Here is a 23760-nt window from a genome sequence, read left to right on the forward strand (position 1 = left end):
CGACATCTTTAATAACTAGAGGCAAATTTTTTTCAATAAATCTGAAAAAATTGCCGACATCGTTTGCGAATTTTCGAACTCACTGAGGTCAAAGACGGTCACTTTCTTCTTGGACCGAAGAAAACTAATTCAATTATGAAATTAGAATTTTTTATTTATTTTCTTTTTCCTATCGATTGACTTTAAGTTGATTTCAAACCACTAACAGGGTAGAAAATAAGTAAAATAATTAAATTTGATGATGAAAATTTATTTATCCACAGGTCGTGACCTTCTTACCCCGAGTTAAAGTATAAATTCCAAAATTAGTTGCCAAAAAAATATAATTCGTTGTCACAATCAAAATTATTTAAAATTTTTTTTATTATCATTCAAATAAATTGATAAATTAAAATATAAATCATTAATTATTATAAAAAAAAAGATAATTTCTCTATCAATAATTTTATTTGGATTATTCGTGTTGATTAATATTATTAATTAAATCGTCGTTACAATTAACTATAATAATTTTATTAAAAATTAATTATCCACAATTAGGCAACATACAATTCCGTAGTGTACATATTATTTGACGTCAGTCCGACAATATATTTTTCACAATTGTTATAATTATTAATATAATAATTTCACGAATTATTTTATTTATTATTAAATAATTAATTTTACTTTATAACTACTCCGATATAAATTATTCGAATACACTTACATTTAAATGTGTATTCATTATTTTTTTTGTTAGTAAAAAAAAGTAAGTTGTCGTTATTTAAATAATAAATTACATTATAACGCAAGGAAGTGCGCAGCAGAGAGGAAGACATACAGGAACCACAGCTTTTCCACTGGTTTGTTTTGTTTTAGTTTTACTTGAGGATTCGTACTCGTACTGCCCTCTCGCCCTCGCCCATTCGCCCTGAAAAGTAAACACCCAACATAAATAACACCTTTTATTTTACTTTAAATCCTGCTTTTAAAATTCTTGTGTAAACATTGAGGGCAAACTTACGCTCGCTTGCATCATGGCTCCTTCCTCTTTCTTGGTAAACTCCGCAGAGCCTGGTGGATAGTAAACAGGAGGACCCGCAACGTTTTTACTCTGTACTTTGGGAGGTGTATGACTGATAAAGTCGACTCCTTTCTTGGGGACCCCGTTTTCTTGTGACTTGTTTTTTCGTTGCATCTGCTCTTCACGCTTTATGTCAACTAACACTTCACGCTGTTAAAATATAAATATTTTTTTTTATTACATACATTCTGTAAGCTATTATATATTTTTTTTTTTTTTTCAAACATTAAAATATACAACTTTTTTTTCTAATCATTTAAGTCCATAAATCTTAATTTATATTGATAAAGATTATCTGCTAACTTAATAAAATTTATAAAACGAGAGGTTTTTTAAAGAAAAAAAAAAACTAATACACGTTTTCTTAGATGTCCTATCAATATAATTTATGACATTTATCTCTGCTCAGTTGATTGAAGATAAATAAAGTTTCAGTTAAAAGTATCATGTTTTAATTTTCGTGTTACATTTTTCTTGTGATAATTTTCAAACGGTAGCTAAATAAATATATAAATATGTGAATGGATATGTGTACTAGGTTGTAAAAACAAACCTCTGATTCTGAGAAGGAAGCCATAAGATCATCAAGTTTAGCGGGTGGTCCCTGTCCATTACTGGGACCTTTTCCATTGACTGGGTACAGTTGCGTGCCAGTTGGAAAGGGTTTTGGTAGAAGTACTTCGCGGTCGCTTGGATGGTGATTGCTGTAGGATTCCTTGGTGTATTTATAAACACCGGTTGCTTGGGGCGTAATTGGAGGCGTTGCTGTGTAGTAACTGCGCGAGGGCGAACCCGGCTTGTCCGGAAAATGTTCTTCGATCCTGTCAATCAACGTCGTCGTTGTGGTTTCAGTGTAAGGCGGCTGGTTCTGGTATCCGGGATAGTCTGTTCTGTCTACTGGTAAGTATCCGTTTTCATAGCGATCATCTTTTATGTAGAAATTTTCCTTCCTGGTTGTCGTTGTTTCGATATTTGTTGGCGACGGTCCCGACGAGTAGGGAGAACTTGGTTTTCTGTAAGTTGGAGATCCTCGTAATTCTTCTTGGTAGTATTTAGATTCTTTGTGAAGTATCGATGACTTTTGATTTATCTCGGGTGTGCTGGTATATCTTATAGGGCTCGCAGATCTCTCGAGTGTTTTGTCGAGTTTGTAAGTAACAGTTTGATCAGTTCCCGTGTGTCCAGGAGGTAAATAAATTTCCGGAGCACCAGGTAATTCATAAGTGTAAGTTTTTATTGTCGTGGTTACTTTAGTGTTTGGACCTGGCGCCAAATTCAACGGGATCGTCGGCGTTGGAGATGGCACCGGTACCTGTTCTATTCCGTACTCTTGAATACGCTCCCGGGTATTGTAAGTAGTTGATACTGTCTTGGGTTCCTGGTAGCCTAGATTTAAAAAAAAATAAAAGTAATAATTCATAATGCTTTGATTCATCAATTGATGATAAAGTAAGATCTATTAATATCTTGTTTGCTTACTGGTTGCCTCGCGAATTATTTTAACATCTCGCGATTGTGCTCCCGGAAGTGGTGATGCCTGTTTCGAGCGAGATGACGAATAAGTATCTCCATACATGAGTTCTCTGTTGACCGTCGATGTCTTAGTGGTTTTCTCGACATTCTTTCGCTTCCTATGGATTTCTTCATAGCTCGCCTCATGTATGTCATCTCTAGAAAAAGTATTAATAGACAAACCAATGTTCAGTTTTAAAAAAAAAAATTAAATAAACTATTAAATAATAATTTAGTAGGAAAAATAAATTAAAATAAATGCAGTGATGAATCGTGAATTATTTTGCTACCTCCTACGCGTAGACGGTTACACAATGACGTACTTTTTTGGCCTGACGCCAGAGCTCGGGTATTTTTGTATTTAACATGACAACAAAACTTATAATACTCACGAGAAGGGTGAAGTGCTGGTGCTGAATGCTCTGTCAGTTGTTCCATACGAGTCTGCAATACAATAATCAATTAATTAATTGCTTATTTATTTATTTATTTATTTATTGATGATGATGATAAGCGAGAGTATTTATCATTGACTTGTACAAATTAAAAGTATATTTATTATTGTCAATCTGGTAAATTGGCCAGTTGACAATTGACGTATGGAGATATTTAAGTTTCTAAATTGCAAACCAGTGACCCTGCGATCGAGATTAACCGACCAATATGTCGTCTATTTTTTAAATCGTTTATTTCAATCAGTCTCCCTCTTTCTTACGGTTAAACCTCTCTCAACATATAAACGTATCATATACCCATAATAATAACTTTTCCCACCGTCAGAGAAATCAGGTCATGTCTCTTCAATTACAATCAACCCTAATATGGTCGATACAACTTATATATAAAGTTATATATCGTCGAGATAATTATTTGCCAATTGTAGTTGGCTCACAACAAACAATACTTTTAAATAGATTGCATAAATAAATTACGTTTCAAATATTAATAACGATTACATCGATAATCTTACGACCCAAGGTATTTTTTTAAATTTATTTTCTTCCCAAGGCGAGCGGACGTTTTTTTTAGTGTAGTAATTTATATATTTTGTTATTTTTATTTATATTTTTTTTCGTGACATTCGATCTCACGGCGACAATTCGACAAGGTCGTAAACTCTATAAGGAGTGAACCGATCGATCGTTTTCATCAGCACGTATAAATTTAACAGACTTGCCGGTTCTTATTGCCGTGGGTCCCTTTCTCTTGTTCACACACGGCGGTTCTCCGGAAAATTATTGTATACAAGTCAATGATCAATCGCTTGCTTCAGAAGTATTTTTTACTTTATTTATTGGCTCTGTACTGTATATTTATAAAATATATTTTAAAAAATAATTATTTTCTTACCTACTGGCTTGCCATCCTGACTCTTGTTGAACTGATAAGAGACCTGTTTGTATGCCACGGTCTTACTCTGTCCCGGCTGAACCTGAAAGATTAAAAATCACGATATCAGCGTACTCGTGTCGATAGGAAATTACCAACAAAATAAAAAATATTAATCATAAAACTTTTTTTTTTATTTTCTAAATAAACAAAATAAAATTATATTGCAATAAATAATTAATTTCTCGGCGATAAATTATAACATGTGGGCAGTACATATAAATGTAATATATCTCTCTCCATTTTTTTTTTTTTTTTTTTTTTTTTTTTTTTTTTTTGTTAGTCTCTGGAATACTAGCGAGTATTTTTTGTATTCACGGTATAACGTCGTGAGCGATCGAAGGATTATAATTATCGTAAATTAGCATGACTTGATGCTGCAGAGTAGAGAGATCAGTGTAGGGCTGGGTTGGGTATAAGAATATAAGAACCCGAGGAAATATAAGGTAGAGAAGAGTGAGAAAGCCACGGGAGAGATAAAAAGAGAGTCGCGCGGGAGATAAAGTAAGTGCAAAACATTTAGATAAAACGCAATGTTGGGTTTAACCGGCTCTCCTTATAAGAGCATAGAAACAGGCTGATGTAGGTATCCACACATATTTATATTTATATATATATACACACCAGCAACATCACACAAGGTATAATCATTCCGCGTAAGCACGCGTTGGCGGATCGGTAGCACATTTAAATTCTTCGGAATTCCAGGCCTCCAGGGGCCACCCGAGTGAATGCTTAATCACGGCATTGTATCGCTTTCGTGAGAGACCTGAGAAACGTGATGTACGTGGGAGGTAAAATGTCCAATTGATGGCTACCAATGGAGATTGTCAATCGACAGATTGACACAGAATAGCATATGTATTGTCAATGCATCACTAAACAACAGTTACTCTGCTATATATCTTCCAGCTAATAAATACATCTCTATATTATGTTTATTCATATATATGTATATTATTGCTACCAAGAAATTTTTTTCTTCAAATTGTCATGTCATGTTTTACTCCGATTAATAAATTATCATAACCGACTCAATGTCACTTGGTCAATTAAATTTTTTTAAAATTTTACTGCCCATTGGTCGTTTATTTATAATTTTATTTGCAACTGTGCAGAATTAATGAAATAAAAAATGAATAATTTATTTATGATATTAATAGTCTGAGTTGCGGTAGATAAAAATAATGATGAGTTAATTGAAAAGCCTCGCTAGCTTTAGTATAAGTGCTCATAGCAATAAAGCAAATAAATATTTAATTAAAAATGAAATTATCTATAAAAGTAAATTTACTTATCGCTAAGTGTGGTAATGTAATATACGAGAGAGAGTTTAAACTAGGCAGATAATTGTTAGTCTCGGCCTAGCCTCCTTTGCTCATTTAAAAATGTTGGATACAAAAAATCTAAATGTAAAAACGACATTGTGAGACTACGAATTGAGTAATAGGTAAGATGTGGACTTAAATGGGGACTGAGGATGAATTATAACTCAAGTTATTTTATTTATCTGAGTAATTTTATGTTTGAATGCTTTGTATAATGACTGATGCCTGGGTATTTTAAAAATGTGCAGTTGTCGACAAGACTTCCGTCAATATGTTGTTAATGTCAGTGGCTATTAGGCGCGATCGTACTCTGCAAGACATTTTAATGTCGGAAGTTAAGCCCTCGAGCGGTCTACTATTAAAACCAGGAAGAAATTTATAGTATGGACGGTGATGTAGTCTCAGAGATAGATAGGTAGACAGATAAATAGATAGGACTCGAGTTGGATGATGAGCTAAAGCTAAAGCCAATGCAAAATGTAATGTAACGTAGCCTTTAAACTTACGTTTCGCAATTCAGCGTCCAGTGCCTCCAAGCCTGGTATTCCACTTCCTACTCCACTTGGTCCTGTGCTCACGTACTTTTCCCTGGTGCTCGTGCTCGTTCGTATTGGAGAAATAGATCTGAGAATAAATCCACCCAGTCAGCGGGTATAAATAAATTCAAATTATCTCGGCTAAATAAAATTATACCTGATTTCAGTTACTGTTTTTGTTGGATTAGCAGCAGTCCTGTACTCGACTTGAGGTGAATAAGGTCTCCGTCCACTGGGCGTAGCACTTCTGGATACACTCGTCTGTAGATCTTCTAGGAGAGCGTCTAAAAAAATTTTTTTCTATGTAAAAACAATATAATCATGTATTGAGATCTACATGTTGCGGATTTTTATCGAGTACTTCTTATACCGGCACGCGGTTAATTTTTTTCTCTGGTCTGCGGCGCGGTATTGGCAAACAACAGTGAATGAATGTTGATGATAAGAGTATGTATGTGTATATAGAAGGTATGTGTAGATTTATTGTGTGAGTGTGGGTAATGCAAGTTGGGTTTACTCGAGGGAGAGACCGGAGAGACCAAGCAGCTGGATAAAGTTACACGAGCTTCACATGCGACTTAACTCTCTTCTCGTGGCATAGCTGAAGAGCTGGTGAGCTAGAGAGCTTGAGAGCCATGAAGAGTTGAGTATGTGAGCATTACATGTGGAGGAGGCGAAGGAGGATACCTTAGATGAGAGTTAAGTACACGAGTGGAGAATTCGAGTACAAGTACATTGAGGGTTTAACTACAGAGTAGACGTATGCTGGTGTACAAGTTAAGTCTTTACCCAAGTTGTTCTCGAGGCTGTTGGTCGAGTTCGCTGAGTGGCCCTGTCCGGATATAGCGCCGCCATGACTCACGTACTTTCTGCTCACGTGTGAGCTCTCTCTTACTGAAGACATTGTCTCTCGATTATTTTTCGTTACTCCTCCTCGTTCTCTTGCTCTGTTTTTTTCCTTTTTCGTTCTCTGGGTCTCGTCTTATCTGTGAGATCCTAAAAAAATACAAAATAAATTATATGTGAGTGAGCCGCTTTAAATAAAAGTCGGAGTTGTCAGTTTAGTTGTTATGTCGTATATATATTTGAAACGCTTTGAGTCTCTTTTAAATGTAAATCTATCTTAAGTATTTAAAGGATGGATAACGTATGTGCTGCATACGCATTCTTTTTATTGTCGGTCAAACGGGGTCAAGGCAAGTTTATGAGAATCAGCTAAATAAACTCAACTGCTTAGCGTTTTATATGAGTCCAAAATCGTCATGACTATTTAAGACACGTGCGTTTTTAAAATGTACATTTATATATATAACACATATGTAAGTGTATAAGAATGTACACTTGTAAACGTGATTTTTCTGCGAAAACTACTTGTGCTTGTGCCACTTAGCTCAACATTACTGCTACGCCTATAAATTGTTTTGAATAATTTAAATTATTACTACTTTAAGTCATTTATATTTATATTTATATTTATATTTATATTTATATGTATATGCATATACAAATGTTTGTTTTGCTGAATGGAAAATATATTTAAAAGAAATTAATGCCATCAGCGTGATTGCTTTATGTGTAGGGGAGATTGGGGCAAGACGGCCCACCTAAGCCGATTATTATTCTTTGTGGCTTTTAACCATCAAGTCGATTTACTCTCGTCCAACTTTAACTCAATTCACCAAAATTTTGGTGAAACTCCTGAAAAAAAAATTTTTTTTTAGGGCAAGACGGCCCCCTCCGAAAAAAATGAAAAAAAAATTTTTTTTTTAATTGTAAAAAAATTTCTCGCATTATAAATGTTTATATTTTTTTCTTTAACACCTGTTTTTACTTTTATATTACTCGAAATAATCTTTTTTGACATAATACGAGTAATTTGTTCACTTCTGTAGAAAAAAATTGAGTGTTTTAATTTTTTTCCAAACGATTGTTACTGTCTCTCCTGTCATGGACTGTATTTGGAATCAAAAGAATTACGGATTCAATGTCAAAAAAGTAAAGAATAGACTCATGATTCCTGTGCAGGAGTTGACGAATATTTTTTCGATATGTACATTTGTGAATATTGTGAAGATTAATTTATAATACACTTAAATTAAATTTAATATCTAAAAAAGTATTTTTGTTACATTTTGATAGTTAATGTTGTTAATTTTATAAATATATTATTCATAATGTTACACATAATAATTATAATTGTTTTGTTGGATTCTATAACAAATTATATGAATAAATCAAAAGTTATTTAATAAAAAATAACTTAATTGATTAATAATTATTTTTCTATTGAATAAAAAATTGATTATTGGTATTTTCAACTTTTTCAAATGCTCTATTTTACTCCAAATCTATAGAATTAACCAAAAAATGATATTTCTATTAAATTAATCATGACTAGGTTATAACAATATGAAATACATTGTTTTTAGAATTTTTGAGTGGTTCATTTTGCCCCTAGTTTCACTTATAAGGCTAAAAATGAGTAAATAATCTGAATTTGTGATAATCAAAAGAAAACAAGAAAAAAAAAATTTTGGTTAATTTTTGAGGTGGGCCTTCTTGCCCCAGGGGGGCCGGCTTGCCCCAGTCTCCCCTACACTTGTAGAAAAAAAATAAAAAAAATTAATCGAGTGAGAGTTGAGGGGATTAATAAAGAAAATGAAAAAGAATTTAAAATGGAGATTAAATTACAAACATCCATGATATAAATTCAAGGTCATGTGTGATGTCGTTCAAGGGTAATAAGTTTGAATACCCAGACCCGTCAGGAGCAATTTCACTTCTCTTAATCATGATTTACAGGGTCTTTTTGTGGTATTGTTAATAAACAATCCTGATGTGTATCGTGAGTGAGAGAGTGTCACTGTATTTTTATAATACTTGTATATACTTATATAAATTTACATACGTGTAGAGAAAGATTGCAAGAGCCAGCAGCGAAGGTCTCGCTCATACAGCAAATGAAGCAATTCAATTGAGTTAATTTGTTTTTTATTTTCATATTTTACTACCGAAGTAATCTATTATTAAAATTACCAATTAGCATAATACATATGTAATAAAGTGTAATTTAAATAATTATTTATTTATAAATTTTATCTAGGCATTGTTATATATGTTATTAACTACATGACATTAAGAATGAGTATATCGCGTACCGTGTATCGATTAAATGGAAACGAGCTTCCTCTACTCGTGCCGCGATCGGGTTCGCGCGATACGAATAATTACATGTGCGTAACGAGACACATTGGGTCGTGTGGATCAAAGTGACAGGATGCCAATTGCCGAGTGATTGTCAGTAAAAAATTTACTTTAACAAAAAAAAATTATTCATTTGCTCACAAAGCGGTTAAATTAGATCTCTGTTATCTTGTTTTTTTTTCTTTTTTTTTTTTAAATGTCAAATATTTATTATTTTTTTTTCCGTTATTAATATTTTATTTTTCTCTGATTTAGAGGCCAAACCTCAGCTGTTTCAACAGCGACGAATTGACCGAGATACCGATATAGATCCCTCGTAATCCTCTTCTGCACGATTGGTTGTACAAGAAATAGCGGGCGTGGATGCTTTAATACGTGGGTGGATATCGAATCATCGATAAAATCAATGAATATATTTATATACTTATAATTTAAATAAATAATAATAATAATGACGGATAAAAAAAGTAATATTACAAATTACAACACAAATAATTTTTTATGAATCACCGTTTTGGGCATTGCTCTAATTACGCATGATATTTGTTTGTGTAAAAAATATGTAGATATATTTAGTGTAGGCTTACAGCCACGCAACAATTTAAATGCGATAGTTTAGGTAGAACATAGAGCTGAGTGTTCGAAACACCTGTTGCGTAAGTCAGCAATTAATTTTACACAGTAACTCGGGATAAGTGACACCACTGCAAACATTTATTCGTAAGCCGCTTTATTCTCTGTGGCCTTTGCTGCTTACATTACTTACTATTCTGTAATATATACTACAATTAAGTATATATATTTTATTAGACACACATATGTATACTAATGTATCTACACCTTTGTCAACGCCCCGAACTCATACGTTCTATCTAATTAGTCTAGATTTCTGACATCAACAGTAAAGTCAAGGCGTAGCGAGAAAGACAAGAATTATTCGTAAGGCTAATAATTATCTCCCTGCTGCTCAGTTATTTTTACTTTTTTAATTATATTAATATCGCCATCATCATCGCTCTTCAAACATGCCGCTTATTAATTTTAATAACTAATTTTTATGAACATACGGGTTTAATAAAAAAAATTATCAAGCCCAATTACAATTCATATAAATTTTTTTACTCTAAAATTACCAAATTGTAGCTGCTCAAATTTATAATAATTTCAGTATAAATATTAAATTCATAAAAAAAAAAAAATCAAATACCACTGGTCTGGTGGCAAATATTTATTTTAAAAATAAAATCCATGCAAATTAATGGCAAGAATTTAGGCTCAAGTTTGCGAATACCGGTACCGGGTCCAAAGCAGCGAAGAAAATTAAAAAAAAAAAAAAACTAAATTAGCTGATAAAAAAATAAGCCCAGTAAAATATATTTTGTTTAGTTTTTAAGATAAGGTTACTCGATGTGAGTTTGAAGGAGAGGACCGGTTCCGACAAGGTAAGGCGAGAGAGAGGAGTCTCATGGCGAAATACCTAAAAGGAAAGGCGCCTATATGTATATATATATATATATATATATATATACGCTGACTGTACATAATATATTTTGCTTATACTTGAGTTTGCTTGACCAGAAGTTGAAGAGAGGACATCGCACGTGCGTCTGGGCGCACAAGTAGTATATAGAGACAAGTCACACGTACCTGGTCCAGGTTACGTCCGTTTACCGCCCACGCATCCATTATATTACACACTTACGCACGCTCCACTCTGTTACATTCGTTAGCAAGGTGAAAGAATCTGACGCTTTTCACTGCACTCACTTCTATACTACTATTATTACAGTACTTGTTATTCATACTGCTTAACGGTTTCATTCTTGACATTGATTGTTAAATATTTAATAATTATTGCTTATTGTGGCTGCTTCTTTCACCACCTATGTCTATCAATCAGTCTATTTATTTATTGATAAAAAAAAAAAAACTTTTAAAGAGTACGTCCTACTTATTTAAAAATTTTATTATAATTTATTTGTCGTGTTTTAACACTCGTTATCTCATTGATCAAGTTTATTGCCATTTCAACGCTCTACTAACCATGAAAATTTAATAATGGAACATGACGTCAGTTCGTTTGATTGTCAGTGGGTCCATTTTAAACTTTACCTTGAAACTGATCATCTTTCATTTCTTTACGGCTATTTTTTTATTTTATTTATGCGCGCCATTTATTTTCTCCATTAATATAAACTTTAACCCCGTCTGCAATAATTAATACGGAGAAAATTACAGCTTCTAGCATGTAAAATAGTAATAAATTTATTATAATCTTTTGTGGAAATGTTAAATGTTGTTATTCACTTGCAGTGCCAAAATAGACAGGACCCCAGAGTCTGGTTTTTACGCCCACGCATCCACCAGACGTGAGTTATAGCCTGCAATTTTATTCTTTCATTGTTACTTAATGGCTGATGATTAATTTAAAAAGCATTAAATTAAATTATGTATTTATACTTTGTCTGATATTATATGGGAAGCTGAGTAATCAAGATAACGCGAAAAATATGTAATCTTTATTGTGAAAAAAATTATTGATAGTGATAATAGCGCAAGTATTATCAGTAGTAGTAGTAGTAGTAAAATAGAGTAATTATTTTCATCTAATTTGGAGCTGACGATCTTTAGTAGGCTAATGAAAAATAAAAAAAAAATTTCAAGTGGATCTGAGGTAATAATTACAAGTAACTACTTGTAAATTCATCGAAGGCCTTGTTATTACAGCGTGTATGTTCATGTGAACGGTGTAAAGACGATGACTAAACCGACAAACCAGACTATATTCAGCATCTCGGGGCGACTGACGACTGCTATGCGCTATAAACCTCAAACCATCGCTTTTTGGCATTGTGCCTATTTATATATTTTTTTACTTATTCTTATTCACATTTTATACTTGACGTACACGCGAACTGCCTTACAGACCTTGCCACACCATGGTTTTCATAATTTTGAATCATGTAATTATTGCCACCAATTACTTTGCTCAATTCAAAATTCAAACAGTTCTCAGTTGTCAATAAAATTTGAAAAAAAAATTCAAATAAATTTGAACGTCAAAATAATGGAATAGTGAAATCAATCACTTACCTCTCGATGTAAGTAACAAAAGTAAAGTAATCCAATAATTGAACACAAAAAAATGATTGGGTTGATAAAAAAAGTAGTATAAAAAATTGAAACGTGAATTTAAAAATAAAACTGGCGGCTAAGAGAAAAGTTAAGAGCGCGTGTGCTCGCCGAAGCGTCTGGCCAGGACTGGCCTGCTCTACTGCCAGCGCTCTCCTCGTCGTTTCTTCGTGTCGTCGCGGTATCGCGTCGTAGTACAAGAGCTGAGCAAACTTAAATCGCGGGGTCTAGTCGTGTATACCACACATATATAAATATTTTTTACATTACCATTAAAATATATAAGTGGTGGTTATACACACAATAAAATATTAACTCACACGTTATATTTACATGTTTGTAGGTATTAGGCAGAGATTCAAATGCACGAGCCCACTCTTTTTAATAAAATTTTCGAGTTGTCTACTTAAAGCAACGTATACTTTTATACTGCTGGAGACCAGGTTGTCATAACCGTCGAGGCTTATGGCCTCCTACGCGGTCTAAACACCGAGGACCTTTCTCAAGGAAGAAACGAGTTTCTTACAGTCACGATGTCATGTCGATTGTACTTAACGACACGATATATTAATACTCTAACAATTCACATGACGGAATGTGCATTTGTTCCGTTGGCTTTATATATATATTTTTTTTTTTTTATTTCCTCAAAATTTGAAATTAAAATTCATAATTAAAATGTGAATAATTAGAGGATAAGTATGAAAATTTATTGTCTGCAAGAAAAATTAATATTTGAATTATTTGTATTTTGTCGACGACACGTATTATAAAATTTATTATTTGAAATTTAAAATTCACCATATTGACAGCCAGGTGCAGGGTTGAAATTTCAAACTCCAATTTTTAAAATTTATCTTTCTGCGCGTATCCATTTTTTTCTGAAAAAAAAATTTATTAAATGGGTAATTAATTTACTGTCGGGAAACAAAGAGCAAAGTATAGACGGCTGGATGTTTGAATAAGCGTAGATAATGTTATGTCATAATATAAGAAGATTGTTGATAAAACTTTTTATCAGTTGAACACAATTAGATGATTGTGTTGTACATCTAGCTGGTCTTTGTGTGAGTGCGTTGCGCGAACAGCCGACGATTACGTATTATCTTTTTTTACTTTATTTTTCATGTGTGGATAACAAAGATGTTGATGATGATGATGATAGCGTCTGACTAGATGCGCAGGCGTTTGTTGTGGGGACCGCAAAACGGATGTGGAACATTCGCGGTGACGGAGATCATCGAGCTGTAGGATCGTAAAAGGAATTGGTAAACTCTTAACTCTTTATTAGTAAGACGGTCATCAAGTCATCATCTACTCAATTTATTCGTCATTGAAATAATCCCGATTCACTTGTGCTCTTACTCCACTCCATTTCTGGTCCTAAGATGATCCCATCGACGAAACCTTGAATTACGCATACCAGTTTACTATGATTTTATCTCATTCACTCACGCATTTTTTGAATATTTTAAATTTACTGTAATTTAATTATACATTCATTTCATTTCTTTACATATTCAATTCAATGCTCGCTTGCATAATTTTTTTTACAAAAAATAAATATTATAATTTTAAATTTAAATTGAATTATCATTAACTTTTTTTTGTTTTTTAAAAAATATTTTATCACAATTGTATCTTTGTATTGATAATTGATATGAAATGTAAATAAATTCAAATACAAATGTCCCAAATAATTTTATTTTACCAGCCGCCGACTGGCAGCGCTGCTGTCTTACTTTAAAATCAAACTTTTGTCTGATAAATAGTTGCGCAAAAAAAATGCAAGTAACCTCAATATAAAATTATAGTAATTTATTAATAAATATAAATATATATGAATATAAATATGACTGAGACATCAATAATAACAAATCGCGACCGTGATTGTTTATCATGCCGACTTGTAAGCGGCACTGGATTAATTGGATTAGGATTGTACGTTTCATATCACTCGAAAAAATTTAACAGAACACCTGGGAAATTTATAATGTTTTCCTTAGCAAGTGGTAATTTTAAATTTTATTAATTAACTTTTTATTAATTACTTTAAATAAATAATTTGAATTTACAGGCCTCATAGTACTTGGGACAACTCGTATTTTTAATTTGCCGCCATTTCGACAAAAATTTTCTCATTAAATTTAAAACTGTACGCATACCAAAATTTTTTTTTTAATTATAAGTTAGTAATAAATGTGAACAATTAAAATTTTTGAGTAATTTTTATTTTATTAGAATATTGGTTGAGGGTACTGTCACATGTCAAACGTCAAACCCACGTGTCAGTGTAAATTTAAAAAGATGTCGCTGCAATACGACACGCTATCAACGCCATGACAAAACATTTTTGTTACCATTACACACTCCTTTATTACTTTTACTCATATTAAAAATTTCCCAGAGCTTACGCTCTATTTTGTAATCCTTAGACTTAGTTATTTTGACAGCTCACAGATAACCACGTTCGTGAATTCAATTGGAGTACTCGCGACATGACATGAATTTTTTTATTTAAATCATACGTGTAACTGTGATATATATGTTTGTTAAATATATAAAGTCATTTGTATATTAGTCATTGTATCAGTTCGACGTTAGTTGTTATTGTGATTACATTATTTGAGGTAAGTTTTTTTTTTCTTTTCTAATAAAATTTAGAATTAATTTCTCAGAAAAAAATTATTATTAATTTTAAATTAAATACCTAAGTACAAATTTTTTATTAAAAATTTTTTTTTAATTTCTAATAATAGAATTAATAATTAATTTCTAATAAAAGAATTTTCTACTAATTTTAAATAATTAAATTTTTAAATATTTTTCTTTTAATAGATTGGAATTAAAAAAAATGGAATTACCACATATTGGAAAACATTGTTCAGAAAAAACCTGCAATCGATTAGATTTTTTACCCATGAGATGCGATGCATGTGAAGAATCATTTTGCAGTGACCACATAACATATTTGACTCATTCATGTCCAAGTGCGTACAAAAAAGATGTCCAGGTTCCAGTGTGCCCATTGTGCCACGTTCCGATACCTATAAAACGTGGCGACACACCAGACATCGCTGTAGGGCTGCACATTGACAATCACTGTGAGTCAGATCTAAGCAACGCCAAGAAAAAAGTATTCGTTAACAAGTGCTCAAATAAGGGCTGCAAAATAAAGGAAATAATTCGCGTGGACTGCAAAGACTGCGGCATGAACTTCTGTCTTAAGCATCGGCACCCAGTTGACCACAACTGCATCGGCCATGAGGAAGCTGTCAGATTGAAGCGGCTGGAGGCTCTGAAGAAAAAGGCCAAGCAACAAAGTGCCGGATCTGGCAGCAGTAATAAGAATTCAAATGGACAAACGTTTCGTAATTACCAGGGAAGTATGAGCGAAGACGAAGCTCTGGCGCGAGCTCTCCAGGCTTCAATGCAAGATGAAAATTCCAGTCGTCGACAGCAACAAGTCCATACTGTGCCTTCCGGAAATCGTAATTTATGTAGACTAGCGTAATTGTTAATTATTATTTTAAAATATCGTTACAACGATTTATATATTTTTCTTTTTAATTTTAAAAATACCACGGTGTCTTCACAACGACTTAAGTTTTATTAAAATTATTATTTTTAAACAGCAACTGCATCTTCTTTCTTGTTATCAATGATGCAATTAATTTTTATAAGCTTTTGAATTTATATGCAAATTTTACTCTTTTATTATTCCATTTGTTGTAAGGAAATGTTTTAATATCCACGTACTGACATCTAAACAAATTTATATTTAAGTCTAGACTAAGGCGACGATTTTTAAAAAAAATTTATACCCTTTCCACAATTTAAAGTAAATAAATATTTATATTCACTCGTCGCTTTTCAACACTCGCATAATATTTTTTTTAAATCTTTCAAATGTATTTTTTAAAATTGCCAAATGTTATCAAGTACAATTGTCTGAAATTCCATGCGATTACTCAATCATCTGTAATTTTAAATATAATAAATATTTATTATCGATATATTTTATTACATATTTGTATCCCCGATTTCATTTACTTCTGCGCTGAATAGTAGGACTGATATTTAAATGACAAGTCTTTTTTACTTAAAGAATTTCAAAGATTTTTATTTTAAAAATTTGAATGCAATTTAAATCTAGTGACTTGTAAGAATGATTATAATTATAATATAACAGAACTTAACTAAGCAGTGATGCGGGTAGTTGAAGTATTTTGAATAAATTTATCTGCCAACTTTTCCAGCTCTGGTGTCAGTCTTAGGATCAGCGGTTATATTTTGCACGGCGACGATCGCTTCATTTATTCCTGTCTGGAGGTTTCTAAGATCTTGGATGTACAACAAATTAAGAGCCTTTGCTGTGTTGTTTAATACTTTGTCACCCATGTCGAAGCCCATGTCCGTTTCCATTATTGGGAACGGTTTTCCCTTTATCACGACACTCGAAGGATTTTTCAACGCGTTGGGATTTAATCTCTGTACTACGTATTTACTGCAGGCTTCGAGTGTTACCCGATGATCTGGATGTTGGGGAATTTTGAGTAATTTTGCTAACGAGCTGACTCTATTTTTAAACTCATTGCTTTCAACTAAAAAAAAATCAAAGTATTATTTAAAATTTTTAAATATTCAAATTTACGATACTGAAGTTAGCCGCCGTCTGATATCTTCAATTCGCCTGATAAATTATTCAAAAAAATTGCACTTAGAGATTTTTCAATTTCCTACATGTGCATATTTTTAGGTTTTTTTTTTTTTTTTTGTAATTAATTTGGTAAAAAAAATATCTAAAAATTTTTTGGTTGTCTGTCAACTTCAGAACCATTAAAATCAAAATAATTTTTAAATAAAAAAAAACTTACAGTCTAAGTTATCCAATGGGTTGGTTGATTTAACGCTGGGTACTGCGTCATTTACTGACTTGTCTTTCGTCACCTTCTGGTATTTGTTTACTAGAAAACATTTAAAATAATTATTGTGTACTTGTCAAGGTAATTAATAAAAATAAATTACATACAATTATCTTCATACTCGAGTCTCACAGCCAGACCGATCAGCCATTCGAGTTTGTCTAGATTTGATGAGGTGACCGGACACCCAACATCTTGAATATATTTGTCGAAACTTTTGTTCCAATTGGAGCTGCTGATTTCTCTCAGGCCAGCACGATCTTCAATGGTGTAGTGTCTTATTTTCTGGTCTTCCAACCAGCTGACCAATTTCCGGAAGTGCTCAGTATCTGAAGTTACTTCTTTTTAATAACAAATTAAAATTTATAACTTTGAATCTGAGTAATTTTGGTCCAATCGAGTAAGTTGGAGCTTCTTGAAAGTGTATCCAAGATTTTTTTTTTGAATTACGGAGCGAAAAAAAAATGTCATTTTTTGACAGGCCAAAGTTACTCAAGATTTTAAAAATTCTTGCTCATTAAAAATTATTGAAGAAATAAAAAAGTATTAACTTACCATTAGCATTAACCTTATCCCAGTACATATAATCTAGAGCTTTAAGTTTTTGTTTGAACATATTCTATATATATGTTACCTCGTTTAAAAATTATATTTTATATAAAAAAATTTAAATAACGTATAACAAAAATTAAATTCGTTTCACCGGCTCACATATGAAACTTACTTAAATCATATGTAAATTGTAGATAGTAGATAACAAAATAAAAATAAATTAATAAATATATGACACCAGTAGTGCGTAAATTTGCCGCGTGAATTCAAATGGCGCCAGTGGTTTGCGCGCCGTGCGAGTTCTTAGTGGCTGGTAGCAGAAACGCACATTGTTTAACGGACAAGTGAGCAAAACAAGTAAACAAACAGCTTTTTAAATTTATTAGTATTCTAAAAATATGAATAATAAATCAGAAAAAATAAATGATATGGAGCAAATGAGAAAAATTGTCCAAGGAACTGAATTTAAAGCAATAAAAACACGACTGTCATATATAAATCGTCTTTTTCCACAACTTGGTCCTAATGCTGAATGTCTTTTATTTTGCTACATTGTAAGTTATCAATTTTTAATTTATTTTATTAAATTGAATTAAATTTTAAATGAGTGTGAATATAGCAGACGTCAGACAAATTTAAAATTGTTAATAAATAGAGTAAATAATTAAAAAATTAGATTTTTAAAAAATACGCATTTAAAAACTTTTGAAATTAATAACTGCATTTGCTAAATTATTCACTCTATTTATTTATAGTTTTAAATTTATCTGATGACTGCTACATTCACACTCATAGATTTTTATTTAAATTGTAGAAACCCCAAGACCTGAAAGAAATAATAAAAGATGAAGATAATATCAACGATTCATTGGGTAATTAAATTCATTAAGATTTTAAATTAAGCTCCAAAGAATCTTGATCTCTCTAATTCAATAATTAGAGTATAGTAATATAAATAATTAATATTTTTAGCAATGGACACCACAGGTTCTCCTCTGTCTCACTCATTTGGCGATGACAGCTTCAATGTAACGATAGCGCCAACTAAAAAAAACTGGTTTAAAGATGAAGAAAAACACATTCCTATAGACAGGCGCACAGCAGCGTAAACATAATTTATTTTATTTAATTAAAATATTTATTTTAGTAAAAACTTATTTATATAATTAAATATTTATAGAGAATTGATTAATGTCGCTCAAGAAAAACTGAGTGCTGACACATGGACACTCCCAGTATTTGCTTTATGTGATCCTACAGAAAATGATGAAAGAGGTGTATTAATTGGTACCGTATTTAGCGACAAGTATTTTATTCCAATTAATGTCAGTTTGCCAGCAATGACGTCACTTAATCACATTCAGAACGGATTTTCTGACCTGATGAGACAGCACTTTGATCTGGTGGGTTCGTCTTCACTTGATGTTGATATTAAAATCACCAGCACTTACGAATTATGTGGAACTAGTTATGAAATGATTGATAGAAGGGAGCAGTCTATTGATGAATTTAAAGGATACTTGAAAGTTGAAGCTACTTGGGATAGTTTTACATTTTTACCGCCACCAACTGCCTTGTCTAATAAACTTGTACATTATTATAATTACGTTTATGATATAGTTATCATTCTTAATTATTTTATAATGAATAATATTTTACCAGGTTGCAGAAATAATAAGCGGGTCTAGAGCAAGTCCACTGTCTGATCTATGGGACCAGATAGTGCTGCTAGATAAATATTTAACTATGGTTCAAAAGTATCATGAAAAACATTTAAGTTCACGGTACAGCGTCAAGCCGTTAATTTTTCCAAAAGATTTCAATAATTCTTACAAACAGGTAATTTGTATTTCCAATATAATCAAGTATGCAACTGATCAATTTTTAAATTTAAAATAGAGCGGTGATGTCGTCATGCGTCAATTAAAAAGACTATTGAGTGGAGATGATCCTTTTGAGAGCGACGAAAATACTGAAGGTATCCAAATCCCTGAAGACAATGACAGAAAAACGAAATTGATTGAGTTCATTGAAGAACTTCCTAGAAGAGACAATCTTGACTTTACTGATAAATTCTGGCAGATTATTAGAGCGGCTGATAATTATGTTCTGATTACTGATTGTGTCTATGCAATTTTTGAAGCGATGGTTGAAAAAAATTTTAAACCTCAAGTAATTATTTATTATATTTTCATTTTATTATTAAGAGGTGTCAGTAAATTTATTTATTGATATTTTAGTTCAATAGCACAGAGGACACGAGATTTGCGGGAATGGTCTCAGAACTTGACAGTGAACATAAGAAATTTTCGTTGCATGCGGGTTCGATATCATTGGAGCTGGTAATCGACATGGGAATAGAGAAGATCAGTCGAGATTATTTATACTTGCTATCAAACATGAGCCTGCTTGAAATGTCCGATCTCCAGAAATTAATAACTAATGTGTCGAGTGATGAATTCAAACTTGATAGCTATCGGTAGGCTTTAAAAAATCTCTTATTAAAGTCGGCTTGATAATCAAATTTTGCTAAAATAATTATAGATTAAATTATTAAATATTGATTACAGTAATAAATTAAAGACACTGGCACAAATTCACATAAGCTTAGAATTTCTTCAACTGATCCAGAGTCAAATTGACTGCCGCTGCGAAGTTTCCCATTCTATTTTCGAAACCATTTTTAAAACCTACAGCGGCCCTAATTCACCACTCAAATTCTCATATTTAGAAAACCCAAATGTCTATACCATCAGTATGCCGGCACCGATGCAAATTATTTCAGAAATTACTACTAAGTACGTATATGTAATTACTAATTTGAATTATAATATCACTAATTAATAATTATTTACTCAGAGAACCTTTTTCATGGATGAGTTCACTGACTAGCGAAAATAAAAATGAAAAATGGACAACGATTAATTGCTACAGCCGTATTCCAATGTTCCCGCCAAATATATATGTACCAGGTAACACTTAATAAGAGGACGTTCGCAGCCTAATACTTTTATTATTTATTTTATTTTCCAGGTGAACTTGAAAAAGCTCAAATGGAATTAGGGGACACGTATTACGTTACTAGTGCAGAAATACGGTACATGAGATTTGGCTAAAAAATTAATTACTTAAGTAATCAACAAAAGTCAGTACTTGAGTATAATTATTAATTACTTAAATTAAATACCTCATATTTATAAGATTTTTTTACTTTTATAATAAAAGCTTATGATATTTTATTACTTAAATATTATAATTAAATTTATTTAAGTGATTATTTGTGTCAGTGGAAAATTTTTAATCGAATTTAACATTGAATCTGATGTATGCTGCTCTTGAAATGTTTACCGCGCAAGTATTATATTAAAGATAATGAGAATAATTTACGAATATATTATCAATCACTAGCTCATTTTAAACGTCGACCTTTTGTCAATTCTTCGTGCTCACCTGATTAAATGTTTGCTGTTGATTTAATTCAGTGATCTATTTTTCAAGCTTTTCATTTATTCTCTCTTATTCGCTCAGTCGGCCCAACATATTTCTCTTCTACATCATTACAAATACTATTTATTCAGCGTAAAAAAACATACGTTATGAGTTATAAAATACTGCTGTGTTTATTAATTGGGACGGTATCCGGTAAGTCAAATATTTGAATACTTACTAGAAAAAAAAAAAAATAATAAATAATTAATTATTAATAATTATTGTGTAGTGATTGCTGATCAAGTTTGTTATGAAGAATTGGGATGCTTTGATAATGAGTATCCATGGTACACTTTATTTCGTCCTTACCCTCTTCCAAAATCAAGAGAAGATGTCAATACAACTTTTTTTTTCTCCAATCGGTCAGTGTCTATTTCAAATTTATAAATCACATATTTATTTAAATGACTGCATGATAAAAAAGAGACTTTATTCATTTGATCTCTGCGGAGTTCAGTCTCATTTCTTTTCGTATAATTTTCATTAATTTACTCGAGATCTGATCAAAATTGCGCGGGAAATTTGGCATATTAAATTTTTAAAAAAAATTTGAACTAAAAGTATAATTTTTTTAAGAAAATTTAAATATTACTAACAATCAATGTCTTAGTTCACAATTTATATCAAAACTTTGTCTCAAAAACTGTAAGAAACGTTTACGTTATCCCAGTCTAGCTTTTAGTGGAACCTCAGTAGGAACACCATAGATTAATATGACCAGTGAAATTATTTAAAGCGACGTTTTAAAATAACCAATTGATTGCAGAGCTGTAAATAAAAGTTTTGTACAAACTTGGCCGTCAATTGAAATGAATCCAGAATTTGATCCTCATAAGCCCACGTATTTTATCACTCATGGATATTCAAGCGATTCTAATACCGCTTGGTTTAAAAATTTAACGGAAGCATTATTATTTATGGTATTATAATCTATTTATATCAATACAGATTATAAAGATTGTAGATAAAAAAATGAATTACTTTATTTTGACAGACAGATGGTAACGTATTTGCAGTAGATTGGGCACAAGGGTCCTCGGGATTTTATTTCACAGCTGCCGCTAATACTCGCACAGTAGCCGCCGAAATTCGAAGGTCTATAATAATAAATGATTTGTCAAAAATATTTTATTGATACCAATAATTGTGAAATAAATTTTCAGAGTAATTCATTATTTACAAGACAATTATTCGCTGGATGTACAAAATGTCCATCTACTGGGTCACAGTCTCGGCTCGCACATAATGGGGTACGTTGGAAAAAATTTCACGGATCCAAAAGTTCATCGTATTTCAGCTTTGGACCCAGCGCAGCCGGGATTCCAGGGCAGGAACCCGGAGGTGCGACTTGACAACACGGACGCTGATTTTGTGGACGTGGTACACACTGATGGGAAACCATTTTTACCGTTCCTTGGTCTAGGAATGACATCAGGAGTCGGCGATGTTGACTTCTTTGTCAACGGAGGCAAGTGGCAGCCAAACTGTCTGCTAGACGGCGAATCTTTCCCTTACAAATCTTTCTACGAGATTCCTAAAATAACGATAACTATTTTATACAATCTGGTGACTTGTAGTCATACAAGGGCTCCGCGATACATGGCCGCAGCCATAAAAGAGCCTTGTTACATGTGGGCGTATCGATACAATGCAACGACAGCTAGTTTACGATGGACAGATTTCGTTCTTGAAGACAAGTGTGATGCCAATTCATGCTCTTTGATGGGTTTGAGCGCTTCGCGGTTACCAGCACGCGGGAATTTCGCTTTAGAGACTAGCGGAACTTACCCTTTCTGCAGTAAGTATTTTTTTACAACTTGATTATTAACGAACAGAAATATAAGTAGAGTAGACGTACTGTTTTTGGACACTTGAGGGCCAGTTTTTCTAGACTTAGGGCTCATTACTTAGAAAATAATTTTTTCCTTTCACTTCTGTGGGCAAGCGCTATTTCGGAAGCTCTCGCCTGAAGTTTCCATAGAAAATACATACTCAATACATAAACAATACATACTCGGGGCTCGGTGTTGGGAAAAAAAATGATTTTCCTTTACTTCTATGGGCCAGCGTTGTTTTAGAAGACTTCTCTGAAAATCCTAAAGATATCTGAGAGAAATCCTAGAGAAATCTAGAGATATTCTAGAGAAATCCTAGATGGTGTGAAAATAAATTTTTTTCCTTTACCGAAAATTGTTAATTGTACTCTAACTTCAGTATCATACTTACTTTGTTATTTTGTGTTGCAGAAAGTGATGTAGAAACCGACAACGAAATGAAACAAGCATTTTTGTATTAGAATAAAAAATCAAGACATCGTTTACGAGACAATACAATTATATTCAAATAACATGTGAATTGTAAAAGCATATTTGAATTCGTACATTTCAATATATAAATATAATATTAACTAGATTTATGGAGTGCTTTGTACTTCTCAGTCATTGACAAAAATTACACTCGATTATATTTCATCTAAATAATCTTTTTTTTTTCTTTTCTATTACCGAGTTGTGATGTTTTCGTTACTTTCCTGTGACGTGTTAATTTTTTAATTAATTAATTTAATAATTAATATTAATTAAAACATTCAGTATAAAATAGCCGACATACATAAATAAATAAATACA

The 23760-nt window shown here is 32.1% G+C and overlaps 5 protein-coding genes across 8 annotated transcripts; 3 read left to right on the plus strand and 2 right to left on the minus strand.

Moving 5' to 3' along the window:
• Positions 1-229: 229 nt before the first annotated feature.
• On the minus strand, positions 230-12409 carry LOC103572310 (uncharacterized). Of its 2 annotated transcripts, none has more exons than XM_008550845.3 (10): positions 12129-12409; positions 6621-6827; positions 5989-6115; positions 5802-5919; positions 3929-4010; positions 2971-3022; positions 2546-2736; positions 1620-2452; positions 1007-1216; positions 230-913 (listed from the first exon to the last, which is right to left on the minus strand). In XM_008550845.3, exons 2-10 carry the CDS (start codon positions 6733-6735, stop codon positions 779-781), a joined length of 1863 nt encoding a protein of 620 aa, XP_008549067.1. In that variant the 5' UTR covers positions 6736-6827; positions 12129-12409; the 3' UTR covers positions 230-778. The 2 variants fall into 2 exon arrangements, with proteins under 2 accessions (XP_008549067.1, XP_008549068.1); XM_008550846.3 differs by lacking the exon at positions 12129-12409 and adding an exon at positions 7062-7142.
• Positions 12410-14414: 2005 nt separating this feature from the next.
• On the plus strand, positions 14415-16066 carry LOC103572312 (AN1-type zinc finger protein 2A). The gene is made up of 2 exons (XM_008550847.3): positions 14415-14797; positions 15006-16066. Exon 2 carries the CDS (start codon positions 15022-15024, stop codon positions 15679-15681), a length of 660 nt encoding a protein of 219 aa, XP_008549069.1. The 5' UTR covers positions 14415-14797; positions 15006-15021; the 3' UTR covers positions 15682-16066.
• Positions 16067-16302: 236 nt separating this feature from the next.
• LOC103572315 (RNA transcription, translation and transport factor protein) lies at positions 16303-17843 on the minus strand. Of its 3 annotated transcripts, none has more exons than XM_053741477.1 (4): positions 17648-17843; positions 17200-17430; positions 17045-17134; positions 16303-16771 (listed from the first exon to the last, which is right to left on the minus strand). In XM_053741477.1, exons 1-4 carry the CDS (start codon positions 17706-17708, stop codon positions 16407-16409), a joined length of 747 nt encoding a protein of 248 aa, XP_053597452.1. In that variant the 5' UTR covers positions 17709-17843; the 3' UTR covers positions 16303-16406. The 3 variants fall into 3 exon arrangements, with proteins under 3 accessions (XP_053597452.1, XP_008549073.1, XP_008549074.1); XM_008550851.2 differs by having other exon boundaries at positions 17200-17433; XM_008550852.3 differs by having other exon boundaries at positions 17200-17421; positions 17648-17840.
• Positions 17844-17957: 114 nt separating this feature from the next.
• On the plus strand, positions 17958-20857 carry LOC103572314 (uncharacterized). Its single transcript, XM_008550850.2, has 10 exons — positions 17958-18198; positions 18459-18516; positions 18617-18749; positions 18825-19233; positions 19307-19483; positions 19544-19816; positions 19885-20123; positions 20215-20442; positions 20504-20616; positions 20678-20857. The coding sequence occupies exons 1-10, from the start codon at positions 18043-18045 to the stop codon at positions 20758-20760; spliced, it is 1869 nt and encodes a 622-aa protein (XP_008549072.1). The 5' UTR covers positions 17958-18042; the 3' UTR covers positions 20761-20857.
• Positions 20858-21200: 343 nt separating this feature from the next.
• LOC103572313 (pancreatic triacylglycerol lipase) lies at positions 21201-23741 on the plus strand. Its single transcript, XM_053741476.1, has 6 exons — positions 21201-21286; positions 21363-21495; positions 21900-22053; positions 22128-22228; positions 22297-22931; positions 23380-23741. The coding sequence occupies exons 1-6, from the start codon at positions 21241-21243 to the stop codon at positions 23427-23429; spliced, it is 1119 nt and encodes a 372-aa protein (XP_053597451.1). The 5' UTR covers positions 21201-21240; the 3' UTR covers positions 23430-23741.
• Positions 23742-23760: the final 19 nt, after the last annotated feature.

The sequence above is a fragment of the Microplitis demolitor genome, chromosome 8 (assembly GCF_026212275.2).
Source record: "Microplitis demolitor isolate Queensland-Clemson2020A chromosome 8, iyMicDemo2.1a, whole genome shotgun sequence".
NCBI lineage: Eukaryota > Metazoa > Arthropoda > Insecta > Hymenoptera > Braconidae > Microplitis > Microplitis demolitor.

Excerpts from the sequence above, each read along its gene's own strand:
- LOC103572315 (XM_008550851.2), bottom strand. The coding sequence starts at position 17,708 with ATGTTCAAACAAAAACTTAAAGCTCTAGATTATATGTACTGGGATAAG. Across the intron at positions 17,434-17,647 it reads GGATAAGGTTAATGCTAATG|AAGTAACTTCAGATACTGAG; the intron begins GTAAGTTAATAC and ends GTTATTAAAAAG. Across the intron at positions 16,772-17,044 it reads CCCATTGGATAACTTAGACT|TTGAAAGCAATGAGTTTAAA; the intron begins GTAAGTTTTTTT and ends ATTTTTTTTTAG.
- LOC103572310 (XM_008550845.3), bottom strand. The coding sequence starts at position 6,735 with ATGTCTTCAGTAAGAGAGAGCTCACACGTGAGCAGAAAGTACGTGAGT. Across the intron at positions 6,116-6,620 it reads CAGCCTCGAGAACAACTTGG|ACGCTCTCCTAGAAGATCTA; the intron begins GTAAAGACTTAA and ends AAATTTTTTTAG. Across the intron at positions 4,011-5,801 it reads TGGACGCTGAATTGCGAAAC|GTTCAGCCGGGACAGAGTAA; the intron begins GTAAGTTTAAAG and ends TTAATCTTTCAG.
- LOC103572313 (XM_053741476.1), top strand. The coding sequence starts at position 21,241 with ATGAGTTATAAAATACTGCTGTGTTTATTAATTGGGACGGTATCCG. Across the intron at positions 21,496-21,899 it reads ACTTTTTTTTTCTCCAATCG|AGCTGTAAATAAAAGTTTTG; the intron begins GTCAGTGTCTAT and ends AATTGATTGCAG. Across the intron at positions 22,229-22,296 it reads GTAGCCGCCGAAATTCGAAG|AGTAATTCATTATTTACAAG; the intron begins GTCTATAATAAT and ends ATAAATTTTCAG.
- LOC103572312 (XM_008550847.3), top strand. The coding sequence starts at position 15,022 with ATGGAATTACCACATATTGGAAAACATTGTTCAGAAAAAACCTGCAAT.
- LOC103572314 (XM_008550850.2), top strand. The coding sequence starts at position 18,043 with ATGAATAATAAATCAGAAAAAATAAATGATATGGAGCAAATGAGAAAA. Across the intron at positions 18,199-18,458 it reads GTCTTTTATTTTGCTACATT|AAACCCCAAGACCTGAAAGA; the intron begins GTAAGTTATCAA and ends TTTAAATTGTAG. Across the intron at positions 20,443-20,503 it reads ATTTCAGAAATTACTACTAA|AGAACCTTTTTCATGGATGA; the intron begins GTACGTATATGT and ends TTATTTACTCAG.